Raw genomic sequence first — 15,841 nt, forward strand, 5'->3', positions numbered from 1 at the left:
TTTTTTATATTACTCTATTTTGCAGCATTTGTAGGTATAGATAGGAAGAAAATATGCAGGGAGTGATCTTAAGTGAGAATTAAAATAATACTAATTCCTAACTTGTACCCTTACAACTCCTATTCAGACAAAATAGGTGCTCACTGATGTTGGAGGATTTCACTGAGACCTCAAACCCTCCCCCTCCAATGTAATACTGGAGCACCAAACAAATGTTGCCCCTTTTGAAATGGCACCTTATTTGTCTCCGCTCAGCAATACCATTGCATAAAAAGCCCTAAAAGCTATATCTTGAGGTAGTTTGTGTTTCCATGCTGTGCTGGGGAAGAGCAGGGAGGGGAAAGAATCATAGGATTAGATGCTCTTGGCAAATCATTCTCTGTCCCATCAGCCTGTAGAGGGACCTGGGAGAGCAGTGTCACATTACCTAATCCCATCTCGTATTTAGAAGCTAGATCTGACCTTAAAATCTATGAATCTGGAGAGTGGTTGAACATAGTTTAGGTTTTCTTTCTCTCACCCCCTATGACAGTGGGATGCACAAGAGCATTATATGCAGTCTATGTGTAGCATTCCTCTGTCTTGTTTTGATTTGAATTTTTGCATCCTGGTGTTGCTCAGTCTGTTCAGTTTGAATGAGTAAGCAGAAATGATAGCAGTCTTTAGAATAAAAGGAGAGGATTGGAGAGAGAATTTCAAAACCTGGTTTCTATTGAAAAAAACAGACTAATAGTAACTGTTCCTATTCCCAGTAACTTGAACTGTTTATAAGGTGAGATGGGCCCTGGCCCATAATTGGGGCTCCTAAGCGCTAATGCAGTACAAATGTGTGGTGAAGAGATCAAATTAAAAAATTGATTTACTTTAAAATATTTATTTAATTTTGCCACACCTCTATTGCCAAGCTTTCCTTCATCTTAGATTTTCTTTTCTTTTTTTGATTGCATGCAATCCCTTCCCCTCTATACTACTTATGAGGCTTTGGGAATGAAAGCCATTGAACATTGTAGTGTATTAAACTTTGTCACGAAGTACTGTAAACTACCATCTATATTTGTGTTTGTTTTAGGGGTTGGGAAGACGGAGAATTAAGGGTATTTCATGGCAATAAAAATAACCAAGATGGTGGAATTTAGGAATTGCTGCCATGGAGGGGGCCTGATCATAGATAATATATAAAATGAGAGGATATGAAAAATATTAAAATATTCTTAAAGCCATTTTATCCTTAAGTTATTGGTATATTAAAGTCAAGTTAAAACTGAGACTACAACATTTTTGTTTAAACTATTAAAGGCACACAATGAGATCACTGTGGAAGGAGCTCTGTTTGGTATGCAATTTTTCCGTTATAGTAATTCAAGTTGGTAGTCTGATACAATATGCAGAAGGAGGTATTTGTATTTAATTAACATATAGTGATATATTCATATGCTAATGCTGCCATTAATGTTGTACAGTATAATTGAAGCCGGAGGCATCCTTATTTTCGTCAATGAGTAACATTCTTGAAAGCTAAGAAGCAGTCTAATTAAAATGGTTTGCCACAAGCACAATAGTTAAGTGCTAACCATTGAAATCTTTTTTGCTTTTTCAAAGTCACTGCAGTTTTTGCATAATGTTGGTAATCAAAATGTATAACTGCCTTGTTTTTGTTTGATGTTGGAGTATAATCTCACATTTTGATTGATATAATATTGCTTTTGTGATATCATCCGATTTGAATCTTGGTTCTCTTGTATCAAGCCTTAAACTGATTACGTTTTAGTGTGGATTGAAAAAGACGGTGTACACATGAAGGAAACCCTTTAAAGGGCACTAACTCCATATTTGGTGTGAATTCTGGAGTCCTCTTTCAAAGCATGCTATGTTTGGAGCAAATTGAGTCAGTGCAGACTATTGTTAGTTTGTATGCACTGCTACTGCGTACTACTTCTGCAGTCCTCCAACTGCTGTCCCATGCTGGTTTGTGGACATCTGCGGCCGACCTGTCTGTCTGTTTGTGTGCCCTCCACCGCTCTAGGCCAAGTTGATTCGAAGCAGCTGTCTGAGGCATGTTGTATGGCTTCTTGAGTAATATTGCAGTAATGTTGATGGATTTGAATCCAGGAGCAAATGGGCAAATTCTGGCCCTTCACCAATTTTTAATCGCAGGGACCAGAAAGGAAGCATGGGATGGATGGAGTGGAATTATGGGATTTTGGGGGTTTGACCATCAAGTCCTAGAATTCTGTTGGTTTCTACCAGGCTATGAATCCCCAAAATGTATAGCAAGAAGCATCCCAGAATACACATGACTCGGCAGTGAAGCAAAAGACCATTGGATAGCCACCCATATGATTTATGCTTAGTGTGCACCTAGCCCCTGATGTGCACACTGATGCAAATTCCAAGAGGGTGGAGCAGCTCTGTCTGCATGCTGTTAGTGCGGCTTATGTATTGCAGACCATCTAGTGTGCATCAACTCAGTGTAGACAAGCCCTAAGGGAATTTGTGTGAGTATTTGGTGAAGGTCAAACTACTACCAAAGGAGCTGTATGGTTACCTTCAGGTGGTTCTTGCAACGTCACTAGAGTTCTATCTTGCTGTACTCTAAAACTAAATTTGACTATATTTAAATATATTTCATTTTGCAGTTATTTCAAACTGATCAGAATTGGCAGCATGAAAAAAATGGAGATGCACTCTTAACTGTTAAATTCAAAACATTTCTGATTTGATTTATTTATGCTCTAGACCCTCCAATAAGATTTAATAAGAAGTTGAATGTTTAAAGTAGGATCATGGTGGGATTGACTCTTTAAATGCATGAATTTTAGTTTAACATCTAACTTCTAACTGACGGGACAATTCATTGTATTGTTTGAAATCATGTGAAACAAAACACTGAAAATGAAGAGAACTATAGTAGGTTTAGTTCAGCCTAACTGTGCATCAAGTTAATTTGAAACTTTAAATTGTTAGCATTGTAACGAAGAAACTGACATTTCCATTAGGTGAAAGCTCCTTTTTGAGGGTTTAACATCTTGACCATTTCAAGTGCTCTTGGGCTAAAGCTTAACATGAGTTGAAACTTGGATATAGGTTTAAAACAGTGTTAAATATTTAAATATTTTCAGCAGTTAAATTTTAGAGCTTCAAAAATGTACACAGGATTTGTTTGTGTTTCCATACACTTGATGCTAAAAGTTTCTCATTAAAACACTTCTGTCATTTGACACCTGGTCCCTGATTAGTACTATCATTAAGGGGACCATGTAAAAATAGCTATTGGGTACAGTCTGACCTTAAACTAGAAGGTCATATCTAAGACAAGGTAACTTCCAGTCTGGGCATATTTCCATCTCAGATATGTGCAAAGCAGGTTGGTTGGCCTTCACTTCATACATTTACAAAGTATTGTTTAGATTTTGCCTCTGGTGAGAAATACTGCTTCAGGGCCTTAGTCTTCCAGAAGTTTTTTCTGATGTTGAGGAGCCTATGTCCTCCAACTTTCTAAAGCTTTGTTTCTTTCAGGATGCTGTGTATTTGAGATGAAAATTTTGTAGTCTGTGGTCTGGACATAGCAGTTTAAACATGATTGTTGATCTTTAAAGAAGAAAACCTTTCTTGTTTACTCCGTTGGCATTGGTCTAGCTGTTGCTGTTGCAGTTGTACTTTTGAGACCACTCTCGTTATATTTACTTTTAGAGTAAGAATCCTGCCCAGATGATACTTCTAAAGAGAGGGGAATTACTTTATAGTTCTGATTCTCAGAAGATACCCTTCTGGCAGATTATCTTCTCACCCTCTTCAGCTCACAGATTGGAGAACCGTTTTGAGGCTTTTATTTATTTACGCTTAGGACTAGGTCCCTGAAGGACCATAGGTGTTTCAGCGCCAAACTTTTAGATGCCTTGCCATCCAGTGGAATTTACAGCTCTGAGTTAAATGCCTAGGCCTCCTATACGATTCTTGGGGAGAAGTAGGCACCTAAGAATGCGATTAAAAATAGTCAGCACTCTGATCAGGGGACTATCTAAACAATAGGAAATACCGAGGAAAGGGGTGGGTCTTAAGTCCCACCCGTCAAAGGAACTTATCCTTTATCATTGCAGAGGCTTCATGGCTATGAATGCTCTCCTGGAGTTAGGTGACTAAGCCATTTTTGCCAAAAACCCAAGTGGTGGTGATGTGCCTGTTGATTTGAGCACTTACCCGGTATGTGAGAGATCTGGGTTTAGTTACACCTTCTGCCTGATTTGGAGCAGGGATCTGAACTTGGTCCCCCCTGCACTCCCCAGGAGGATGCTGTAATCATTGGGCTATGGTGTATTCTGCAGCAGGTGTCTCTCAATTTCTCCTGTTTAAGCGATGCCAGTGTGTAAAGATAATTAGTCACAGGGCTAGAGAAAGTGAGAATAAATCTATAGCCCTGTTGATAGGGCACTCACCTGGGATGTGGGAAGTTCAAACTTCCCTGGTCCCAGTGGAATAGCTTCAACAGGAGAGACTGAGAGCTGCCCCAGAATACCCCAAAGCCCAGTGATTGGTGTACTCTTCTGGGACTGAAGAAGATCTAAGTTCAAATCCCTGCTCCACCTCAGGCAGAGGATGGAATTGAACTTGGATACTGGAAGAGTACTCTAACCATTGGGCTAACGGTTGTAAAAGGGGGGCACCACCTGCTCCTGTTTTGTATGCGTTTAGGTGTGCTCAGAACACTTGGATTGGGTCCAGCAAGCAAGGTGAGGAAATGACTGTGTAAAGATCCCAGTCTGGGTGCATGAAACCTAAGTGCCTACAGAGTTAGCTGAGCAGGGGTTTTGATGGTCTCACTGGTGCCTAAATGTTGACTGGTCGAGAGTCTGTGGTAGAAGATCCCTGTAAAATGTTAAATTGATAGGTTTGATGTTAGGGAAGAGGGATAACTAAGTTTATAAGACCGTTTGATAATATTAACCCTCATTCTATTATGGAATGCCCAGTCTGGAAAATTTAAACCAGGCATTGTCTTATCACTTTGAACAGTTGAAAACTATATTGTATTTTTCTTAATCTCTGAAGGCATTTTTCCAATTACATCATCAAGGATATTTGAACTTTAGACATATTCAGTAGATCGGATTTTTTTCTGCCCAAAACCTTTTTATGAAAAGGAAAATCTGGCATATCTTTAGATTTAAAGAAAGCTACTAAGACTTATTTTGAAAGGACAAAGGATTTCAGGAAAACATAGCTGTTTATAGCTTTCCATCCCAGATACAAGAAAAAAAGGTTTCAAAATAGTCAGTTGCCATATGACTAAGCTTCTTTATCTGAGTCATATGAAGAGAAAACAGATCCTCCTTCTGCAAAGGATTAAAGCTAACTCCGTGACACAGTGAAAGCTGCTTCTTGGATGGAAAATGTCTGCTTCTTTGGAAAAAATTTTATGCCGAAATTTGGTCAAGCATTCATATATGTACAGAGCACTATACAAACTTTATTTGCTATTCTCTCTCTCCTCTTTAGAAGCATTATTCATTAGAAATCTCTCTAGAAATATAATAATTATTGAGCTAGAATGATTATTTAGTAGGTATTCTCTACTTTTTCTTTGTCTTCATTGCTTTTCCATTCCCTACAGTGAAGACAAGGGGACAATGTTTCTTTGAGAAAAAGGGATTTAATGTAGAGGAACTGTTTTTTCTCTTTTCAATAACTAGTCCTTATCTTGACTAGTTAGGCCAGATACTCTTTTTGTTTGTTTGTTTTTTTGTTTTAATGCACGAGTATTCTGGAATCCCAGTCTGAATGATATTCTCCAGGGAGCTGGAATTTGATCCTTAATAATTAGGTGATGCAGAATTGTTAATATGTTCCTTGACCCCCATGTGGTGGTTTTAGTAAATGTAAGGTAATGTATGCTCCCCAAATGACATGTTCAACAAATCTCTTTATTTAAATATCATAATTATCAATTTAGATTTTAAAGCCAAAGTCTACATCTGTTAAAACATACCTCCTGGCTTACCACATGATTTACAGCTTGGTGCTTCTTGCTGTGCAGAACTGCTTTCATTGACACATGACTGCACTGAAACACAACAGATTTTATCCATATTAGCCACTTGTGACGAGAAAATATCAGCAGATTCTAGTTTCTAGGGAACAGAATACTGAAATAGCTTTTTTGGTACTTGTAAATTCAGTTCTTTGACAGTTCCACTTTCATACTACAAAAAAGTATTCAGTGACTACAAAGAAAGATGCATCGTCTGTAGTTTCCAATTTAAAAATTTTTGCACAGGTAGGACCTAGGAATATGAACAATGTTATGGGATGATTAAGTATGGCGAGTGTATTTTAACTGGCAGATCATTCAGAGGGGTGTGTGTGTTTATAAGTATGTATATATATAATTATATATATAATATACACGATTATATACTTATGGGTGTTAGTATATAATATTGTTTAAATTTTTTAGGGTTCATGGGCTTCTAAAAGTTTTCTGTTGTCTGTATTGCAAAGGCAAGGTTCAGAGAACAACGAAAAACATTATCAGTGAACCTTATCACTCTGAGTCCGAGTCCAATGCCTTAACCACAAGAGAATTCTTCCTCTTATACCCTTGCATGTTTAGTAATATTTTGTTTAAAATCCTACTTGGCCTTTCATTTTGAGAGAATTTATAATTTTTTAAGGAAATATACAATATAGTTTAAGTTTATTTACTTAACCCAGGTTACTCTTTGTGTTGTACGCTCATGTCTGTTTTGTGTGGTAATTGTCTTGAAGTAGAGAGATGATTTTTTACATTATACTCTGGAATAATTTGTTTAAAATTAACGTCCACCAATGACAGAACATTTATTACCTTCTGTAGAAATGGTGCATTTAATGTACTGCAGTGCTGAAATTAGTAATGGTCTGTATGTGTAATGCCTTTCTGTCATCCTGGGATTCTCCATATCGGTGTAAAAACAGGAGAGAATACCTTGCTGATCCCCCTGCTCTGTCCCCGAGCCTTTGTGTTGATGTTGACATTATTAGGCTTCAAAGATTACATTGTGACACCACATTTTTGGAATTAGTCAGCTCAACTCTTTACCTTATCCTGGGGTTACTGCTGAGAGAAGTAAAGAACTCTCTTAACCCCTTTGCCAGATTGTGTGCACTGTTGTCCTCAGACATGAGGAATGAAGACAATAATCTACAGGTATTCCACAAGGCAGAACAAAATAATACTAGATGTAGTGCATGGGTGGCCAAACTGCAACTCATGAGCCACATGTAACTCTTTTACAGTTAAAGTGCAGCTTGCAGAACCCCTCTTACTCCCCCCACCCATTCTCCACCTTCCAGACTGGGTGGGAGGAGCTCAGGGCTTCTGCCCTGTGGCAGGGTGGTGGGGCTACGGGCTTCTGCCCTGCAGGGGAAGGGGCTCTTGGCACTTTAGCCCCACAGCAGGACCTGCTGGGGCTCAAGGCTTCAGCAGGAGTGTGGCTGAAGTCCTGAGGCCTAGCAGGCACATCCTGCAGGCTGAAGCCCTGGGCTCTGGCAGGTGCGCCAAGCTCTCGAACTGCTGAAGATTATCATATGTGGCTTGGAGGGTCAGTAAATTTGGCCACCCCTGATATAATGGGTTCATGTAATTATATTTATCTTCTATTGTGATGTTCATGGTGTATGCACTATATAGTACAGTAACATACCTGTCAAAACACGCATTTCAACATGTACATTTGTTCTATGTTATAATGGATGTGTAAAGTAAACAGTAGTTTCTAATCTTTTCAGTGTATTTACCTTGTCAGATTTCTGATATTTCTTAATTTTTATTCCCAGGAAGAACATATCTAAAGATGAAAAATAATTCTCGTTTGTCAGTTGTTTTTCCTGTGTCTGTGTCTGTCAGTAATCTTTTTATTAAAGCCCACAGACTAATTATATAACAAAATAGACCATAAAATATTGCTCTTTTGTCTTCAGATCTGTGTGTGTGCATGAGAGATTGGTTATAATTCATGCATAACCATAGTTGTCTGGTAGATCAGACTTAGTGTGAAATTGTTGTGCATAAAACATAACAGATGTCACTAAAGGTGGAAAAACTTTCATGTTTTGAGGGTCTCTAAACACTGACCTTTTGATGCTACAAAACTTTTTAGAGGCTTCATTAATAGTCACTGCAAGTAACACTTTAAGATGAAAACGTTATGCAAATTTATTAGAGCTTTGATTGAAATATAATGGGGAAATAAAGATTTAGCAACAGTGAGTTGTGATTTGTAGAATTTTTATTTGTTGACTAATGCTTATTGACATGTAAGGAACGAAAGAGATGGTATGTTAGTCTAATGTTGTCATTTAATTGATAAAAATGTAAACAGATGCTACTGCTCCATTTTGCAAATAAACAGAAGTTGTTGTCACAACAAGTCTTGAACCCATCTAATTAGAAGTGCTATTGCTAACTATGTCATCCAGTGCGTAAAAGGATGCAGATTATATAAGGAACATATCCTTTGATGTATTGGTATTTTTACAAGCACACATGCTTATGTATTATTTATACAGCGTAATAGGTGTCCATGATAAACATATTAAAATGCCTGTGGTCCAAGGAGTTTACAGTGCGAAGTTCTGATTTTATGAGGTGCTGGAGTATGGCCTGTGAAGTGTCTAAGATCTTGCTGGATTAGGTCTAAAACTGGACTGAGAACTGTGATGGGTGTGGATGATGGTAAGTACATTTAGAGCAGAGCATAGTAAGTGGTTAGAATAACTGAATTTATTTTCTCTCCTTTTTGTTACTAAATACACATTCTTTAGCCTTAGCTACACTATCCTTTAAAGAGAGTTTGAAAATTGTTTATTGGTCAGTTTCTAACTTAGTTTGGCTGGCCAGTATAGACAAGGCTAAATGGTCTTAGAACCATATTTAAAATATTGTTTTAAAATTGTGTTCAGATATGTTTTGTTTGAATTCCTTAGTGGACAGGGGCTTCTTTTTAAATTGACATTTAAAAAAAAATTGAATTGATATGTAAATATATTTGTCTTAAATACTTGAGCAGGAGAGTTATGACTGAAAGGGAAAACTTTTTTAAACGTCTGTTTCTTTCTGAATGGAGCTTTTGACTTTTTTTTAAGGTAGGTCTTCATTTGTGGGGTGGTGGTAGCAGAGACTGACCCAAGGTCTGGGAGAAGCAAACATATACTCCTTTCTTGAAATTAAAATGTATTGTGGGATAACATGATCCCATCTCCCTCCATAAATTTATTGAGTTTAATATTGAAGCCAGATTGGTTTTTTGCCCCAGTGAGAAATTACCAGCAGGAGAAAAAAACTTTTGTAGTGATAATCACGATGGCCCATTTAGACAGTTGATAAGAAGGTGTGACTTAACATGGGGAAATAGATTCAATATGTGTAATAACTCAGCCACTCCCAGTCTCTATTCAAACTGAAGTTAATGGTATCTAGTTTCCATAAATGGGCCATCTTGATTATCACGACAAAAGTTTTTTTTTCTCCTGCTGATAATAGCTCATCTTAATTAATTAGCCTCTTACAGTTGGTATGGCTACTTCTACCTTTTCATGTTCTCTGTATATATGTGTGTGTGTGTGTGTGTGCGCGTGTGTGTGTATATCTATCTATCTTCTTACTATATGTTCCATTCTATGAATCATAGAATATCAGGGTTGGAAGGGTCCTCAGGAGGTCATCTAGTCCAGCCCCCTGCTCAAAGCAGGACCAATCCCCAACTAAATCATCCCAGCCAGGGCTTTGTCAAGCCTGACCTTAAGAACTTCAAAGAAAGGAGATTCCACCATCTCCCTAGGTAACGCATTCCAGTGCTTCACCACCCTCCTAGTTTTTCGTAATATCCAACCTAAACCTCCTCCACTGCAACTTGAGACCATTACTCCTCGTTCTGTCATCAGCTACCACTGTGAACAGCCTAGATCCATCCTCTTTGGAACCCCCTTTCAGGTCGTTGAAAGCAACTATCAAATCCCCCCTCATTCTTCTTTTCCGCAGACTAAACAATCCCAGTTCCCTCAGCCTCTCCTCATAAGTCATGTGTTCCAGTCCCCTAATCATTTTTGTTGCCCTCCGCCAGACTCTTTCCAATTTTTCCACATCCTTCTTGAAGTGTGGAGCCCAAAACTGGACACAGTACTCCAGATGGGGCTTCACCAATGCCAAATAGAGGGGAATGATCACATCCCTTGATCTGCTGGCAATGCTCCTACTTATACTGTCCAAAATGCCGTTAGCCTTCTTGGCAACAAGGGCACACTGTTGACTCATATCCAGCTTCTCATTCACTGTAACCCCTAGGTCCTTTTCTGCAGAACTGCTGCCTAGCCATTCGGTCCCTAGTCTGTAGCAGTGCATGGGATTCTTCCGTCTTAAGTGCAGGACTCTGCACTTGTCCTTGCTGAACCTCATCAGATTTCTTTTGGCCCAATCCTCTAATTTGTCTAGGGCCCTCTCTATCCTATCCCTACCCTCCAGCGTATCTACCACTCCTCCCAGTTTAGCGTCATCTGCAAACTTGCTGAGGGTACAATCCACACCATCCTCCAGATCATTAATGAAGATATTGGACCGACCCTTGGGGCACTCCACTTGATACCGGCTGCCAACTAGACATGGAGCCATTGATCATTACCCATTGAGCCCAACAATCTAGCCAGCTTTCTATACACCTTATCGTCCATTCATTCAGCTCGTACTACTTTAACTTGCTGGCAAGAATGCTGTGGGAGACCATGTCAAAAGCTTTGCTAAAGTCAAGGAACAACACGTCCACTGCTTTCCCCTCATCCACAGAGCCAGTTCTCTCATCATAGAAGGCAATTAGGGTAGTCAGTCATGACTTTCCCTTGGTGAATCCATGCTGACTGTTCCTGATCACTTTCCTCTCCTCTAAGTGCTTCAGAATTGATTCCTTGAGGACCTGCTCTATGATTTTTCCAGGGACTGAGGTGAGGCTGACCGGCCTGTAGTTCCCAGGATCCTCCTTCTTCCTTTTTTTAAAGATGGGCACTACATTAGCCTTTTTCCAGTTGTCCAGGACCTCCCCCAGTCGCCATGAGTTTTCAAAGATAATGGCCAATGGCTCTGCAATCACATCCGCCAACTTCTTTAGCGCTCTCGGATGCAGCGCATCTGGCCCCATGGACTTGTGTTCGTCCAGCTTTTCTAAATAGTCCCAAACCACTTCTTTCTTCACAGAGGACTGGTCACCTCCTCCCCATGCTGTGCTGCCCAGTGCAGCAGTATGGGAGCTGACCTTGTTCGTGAAGACAGAGGCTATAAAAACATTGAGTACATTAGCTTTTTCTACATCCTCTGTCACTAGGTTGCCTCCCTCATTCAGGAAGGGGCCCACACTTTCCTTGACTGTCTTCTTGTTGCGAACATACCTGAAGAAACCCTTCTTGTTACTCTTAACATCTCTTGCTAGCTGCAACTCCAGGTGTGATTTGGCCTTCCTGATTTCACTCCTGCATGCCCGAGCAATATTTTTATACTCTTCCCTGGTCATTTGTCCAATCTTCCACTTCTTGTAAGCTGCTTTTTTGTATTTAAGATCAGCAAGGATTTCACTGTTAAGCCAAGCTGGTCGCCTGCCATATTTACTATTCTTTCTAAACATCGGGATGATTTGTTCTGGTAACTTCAATAAGGATTCTTTAAAATACAGCCAGCTCTCCTGGACTCCTTTCCCCCTCATGTTGTTCTCCCAGGGGATCCTGCCCATCAGTTCCCTGAGGTTGTCAAAGTCTGCTTTTCTGAAGTCCAGGATCCGTATTCTGCTGCTCTCCTTTCTTCCCTGTGTCAGGATCCTGGACTCGACCATCTCATGGTCACTGCCTCCCAGGTTCCCATCCACTTTTGCTTCCCCTACTAATTCTTCCCAGTTTGTGAGCAGCGGGTCAAGAAGAGCTCTGCCCCTAATTGGTTCCTCCAGCACTTGCACCAGGAAATTGTCCCCTACAGTTTCCAAAAACTTCCTGGATTGTCTGTGCACCGCTGTATTGCTCTCCCAGCAGATATCAGGGTGATTGAAGACTCCCATGAGAACCAGGGCCTGCGATCTAGTAACTTCCATTAGATGCCGAAAGAAAGCCTCGTCCACCTCATCCCCCTGGTCTGGTGGTTTATAGCAGACTCCCACCACGACATCACCCTTGTTGCTCACACTTCTAAACTTAATCCAGAGACTCTCAGGTTTTTCTGCAGTTTCATACTGGAGCTCTGAGCCGTAATACTGCTCTCTTACATACAATGCAACTCCCCCACCTTTTCTGCCCTGCCTGTCCTTCCTGGACAGTTTATATGCATCCGATGAAGAATTTAGTATGTTAGAGAATTTAAGTATGTTTGTAGCATCTCTGCTTTTATTGTGGATTTGAAGAGTTTGCTTTCATAAGTCTTGTAGTAATAATCATTATTGGTAGTGTGACCCTGCTTTGCATTTATTGCAGGCCACTTGATTAGCAGTTTAGGATATGTCACTCTTACTTATATCTAGGCTGTTTTCCCATCTTGAAACAATCATTTAAACTATTAGTGTCTTAAACACTTGGCTTTTGTGGATACGTAGAAGTCTATTACTCAAACCTTTAATGTTCTTTGTTAAAGGATTCTGTCTTCTTATTTTATGTCATCAGCTACATCTCTGCAAATGTAAATGTATGCTTCTTGGGCACTGACACTAAAATAACAGTGCATGTATCAGACATATCGGAAACAAAAGTTGCTATTCTTGGTTTAGTCTACAATTAGTGTTGCAGTGGCACCACTGTAGTGTTTAGTGAAGATGCTACCTACAAGGACGGGAGAGCTTCTTCTATCAGCATAGGTACTCCACTTCCCGAAGAGGTGGTAGCTGTGTTGACAGGAGAGGGTGTCCTGTCGACATAGTGCTGTCGATACTGCTGAGCGATGTAGTTATACCAGCCTAATCCTCAGTGCAGACTGTGCTATGTTGCTGGGAGGGATTCTCCCATTGACATAGCTGCCACCTTTGTGGAGGTGGATTCATGATGCTGACAGGAGAAGCTCTCCTGTTGACGTAGTAGTGTTTTCACCGAAGCGCTACAGCAGCTCAACTGCAGCACTGTAAGTGTAGACAAGCCCTTAATTTGTATGAATCTGATAGATAAATGTACCAGAACTCTGAGTCCAAAAATAGATTTAACATTGCTGTGTGATCTGTCTGTTTAAACATAATTTAAATTTATGCAATGCTGTATGTGTGCCCGTAACTTTCATATTCAAATCAAAACAACTGGGTTTTGAGAAGATTGGCACAAAATGAAGACATCATTACTTAGACATTTTCTGATTTTTATATTACAGTCCCATTGGTTCCAAATGCATGCCTGCTCACTGTGAAAGTTCAGTTTTTAAGTGGATATCTATAGAAAATCTATTTTTTGTAAGAATTGAGCACAGCTTTATTAGGAATAACAGATGATGTGGGAATTGGTTTCGGAATTTTTGGAATGCTTTTCTGTGCAAGTTTAGGCCCCTTAAGTTTCTTGTCTCAAAGGGGAATTGGTTTCACTTTGGATTGTTTTTCAGATCAGCTATCAACATTTTTTTTTTTTAAACAAACTCCCTCTTCTCCTCATGAACAGTCATTTAATTTCTGCCAGTAGGATTCCTAAGGATTGGTTTGAGTGTCTTGAAAAGGTTTTCCTGCAAATATGATTATGAAGGAAGCCTGAATAATTTTCCTCAGTCTAGCTCCAGAATCACTTCAGACCGCTGATTAGTTAGGCAGAGTGATTTTGCCTTTAGTGTAAACAAGACTACTGCAGATAATCTATGTACACTTTCCCTAAGTGTCATAAGTAATATCTACTAAAGCAGGTTTTTATTTCATTTCATCCCCTCCTCTACTTGGATGTATGTTTCCAAATTGTTAGCAATGGTGGTCAAATGGTGGGGATTTTCAGCTTCAGTTTTCCTTGAAGCCACTAATGTCTGCTTTCTTACAAAAGGTATAGAAAAAAATTAATGTCCTGCTTTGTTTTGGTTAATTTACATTGTAGGTTCTAAGAACTTGTTAAAGAGTAGAAGGGGCCAAAACTTTTGCAAGTGGGGCTTAAATATTTGAATGTTCAAGCAGCAAAGTAGAAAACCTTCTGTTGTGGCATTGATGTCGGAAAAAACATGATTAATGAGGGTCTCATCATTTGAAATTCATTTCAGGTATTGTGTTCTCACTGTTAACCCAAAGTAATTCACTGTAACATAAATGGATTATTTTTATAATATGCATATACAAGGTTAAATAAGGTAATAACTTTGGCAGTACAGTATAAAACATTATTAAAATGGCTTTGTCCTCTAAAATTTTCACATTAAAGTGAGCTGTAAATGCAGCTGTCATAAAAATAAAGGGAAGGGTAAACCCCTTTAAAATCCCTCCTGGCCAGAGGAAAAATCCTCCCACCTGTAAAGGGTTAAGAAGCTAAAGGTAACCTCGCTGGCACCTGACCAAAATGACCAATGAGGAGACAAGATACTTTCAAAAGCTGGGAGGAGGGAGAGAAACAAAGGCTCTGGGGCTGTTGGTATGCTGCTTTTGCCGGGGATAGAACAGGAATGGAGTCTTAGAACTTTTAGTAAGTAATCTAGCTGGGTATGCGTTAGATTATGATTTCTTTAAATGGCTGAGAAAAGAACTGTGCTGAATAGAATGACTATTTCTGTCTGTGTGTCTTTTTTGTAACTTAAGGTTTTGCCTAGAGGGATTCTCTATGTTTTGAATCTAATTACCCTGTAAGGTAACTACCATCCTGATTTTACAGAGGTTATTTCTTTACTTCTATTTCTATTAAAAGTCTTCTTATAAGAAAACTGAATGCTTTTTCATTGTTCTCAGATCCAAGGGTTTGGGTCTGTGGTCACCTATGCAAATTGGTGAGGATTTTTACCAAACCTTTCCCAGGAAGTGGGGTGCAAGGGTTGGGAGGATTTTGGGGGGAAAGACGTGTCCAAACTATGTTTCCCAGTAAACCCAGTTAGAGTTTGGTGGTGGCAGTGGATATTCCAAGGACAAAGGATAAAATTAATTTATACCTTGGGGAAGTTTTAACCTAAGCTGGTAAAAGTAAGCTCAGGAGGTTTTCATGCAGGTCCCCACATCTGTACCCTAGAGTTCAGAGTGGGGGAGGAACCTTGACAGCAGCAGAAAAGCACTTTTATTTTGGTTTAATTTCACCTAACATGGCGTAGTATTATTTCTGTTCTATCATCCTTTCTGTCTGAAATTCCGAACTTCTTAAAAGATGTCTGCTATTGTTTGAGTTCAAGGTACTTGCTTATGCTACTCCAGTGAAACAATATCTACCAGTTTCAGTTACTGAATATATAAATACTGTTTCTTGCCAGGAAACTATCTCAGGTACATTGCTGTGAAATGTGTATATGTATAATTGTGAGCAGAAGATCAAAATAGTGGAAAATTCTGCAAATTCTTCAGGTCTTTTTGTAGAATGGTTATCAACAAGTTAGTGAATCTCTCCTTAGAAAACGTGCTATTTTACTCGTCAGTAATTTATATCAGTGATTCCCTATCTCATTGTAGACATATTCCTGAAATGTATAATATTTTAGCTCTCTGTTCTCCTTATTTCAATTCTACACCTTTCCTGCAGCAACTACATTGCTTGGTTAGAATAGAGTAATTTTGCATAATAAATTCATTTTAATACTCTTTCTGTGTGCCTCACAATTCTGTATTTGTGCTGCTTATATCCTTTATCTGTGAGTACTATGTCACATTGGTTGGTTCTAAATGTGTCATCCTTGCTTGCAGCCCTACAGTGTTCTTTTCAG

The 15,841-nt window shown here is 39.3% G+C and overlaps 1 protein-coding gene across 13 annotated transcripts in view; it reads left to right on the plus strand.

Annotated features, from left to right (window-relative positions):
* PRIM2 (DNA primase subunit 2) overlaps positions 1-15,841 on the plus strand; it is a 296,493-nt gene that overhangs the window by 75,610 nt on the left and 205,042 nt on the right. Inside the window, exon 8 of one of the 13 annotated variants that reach the window (XM_037894262.2) lies at positions 7,813-8,402. The exons of the other annotated variants lie outside the window; for them this stretch is intronic. Coding sequence (XP_037750190.1) covers positions 7,813-7,827 — 15 coding nt within the window. The 3' untranslated portion in view covers positions 7,828-8,402. Of the gene's footprint in view, positions 1-7,812; positions 8,403-15,841 lie in introns of those variants that run through there. 13 annotated transcript variants of the gene reach the window in all.

Source organism: Chelonia mydas, chromosome 3 (assembly GCF_015237465.2).
Source record: "Chelonia mydas isolate rCheMyd1 chromosome 3, rCheMyd1.pri.v2, whole genome shotgun sequence".
NCBI lineage: Eukaryota > Metazoa > Chordata > Testudines > Cheloniidae > Chelonia > Chelonia mydas.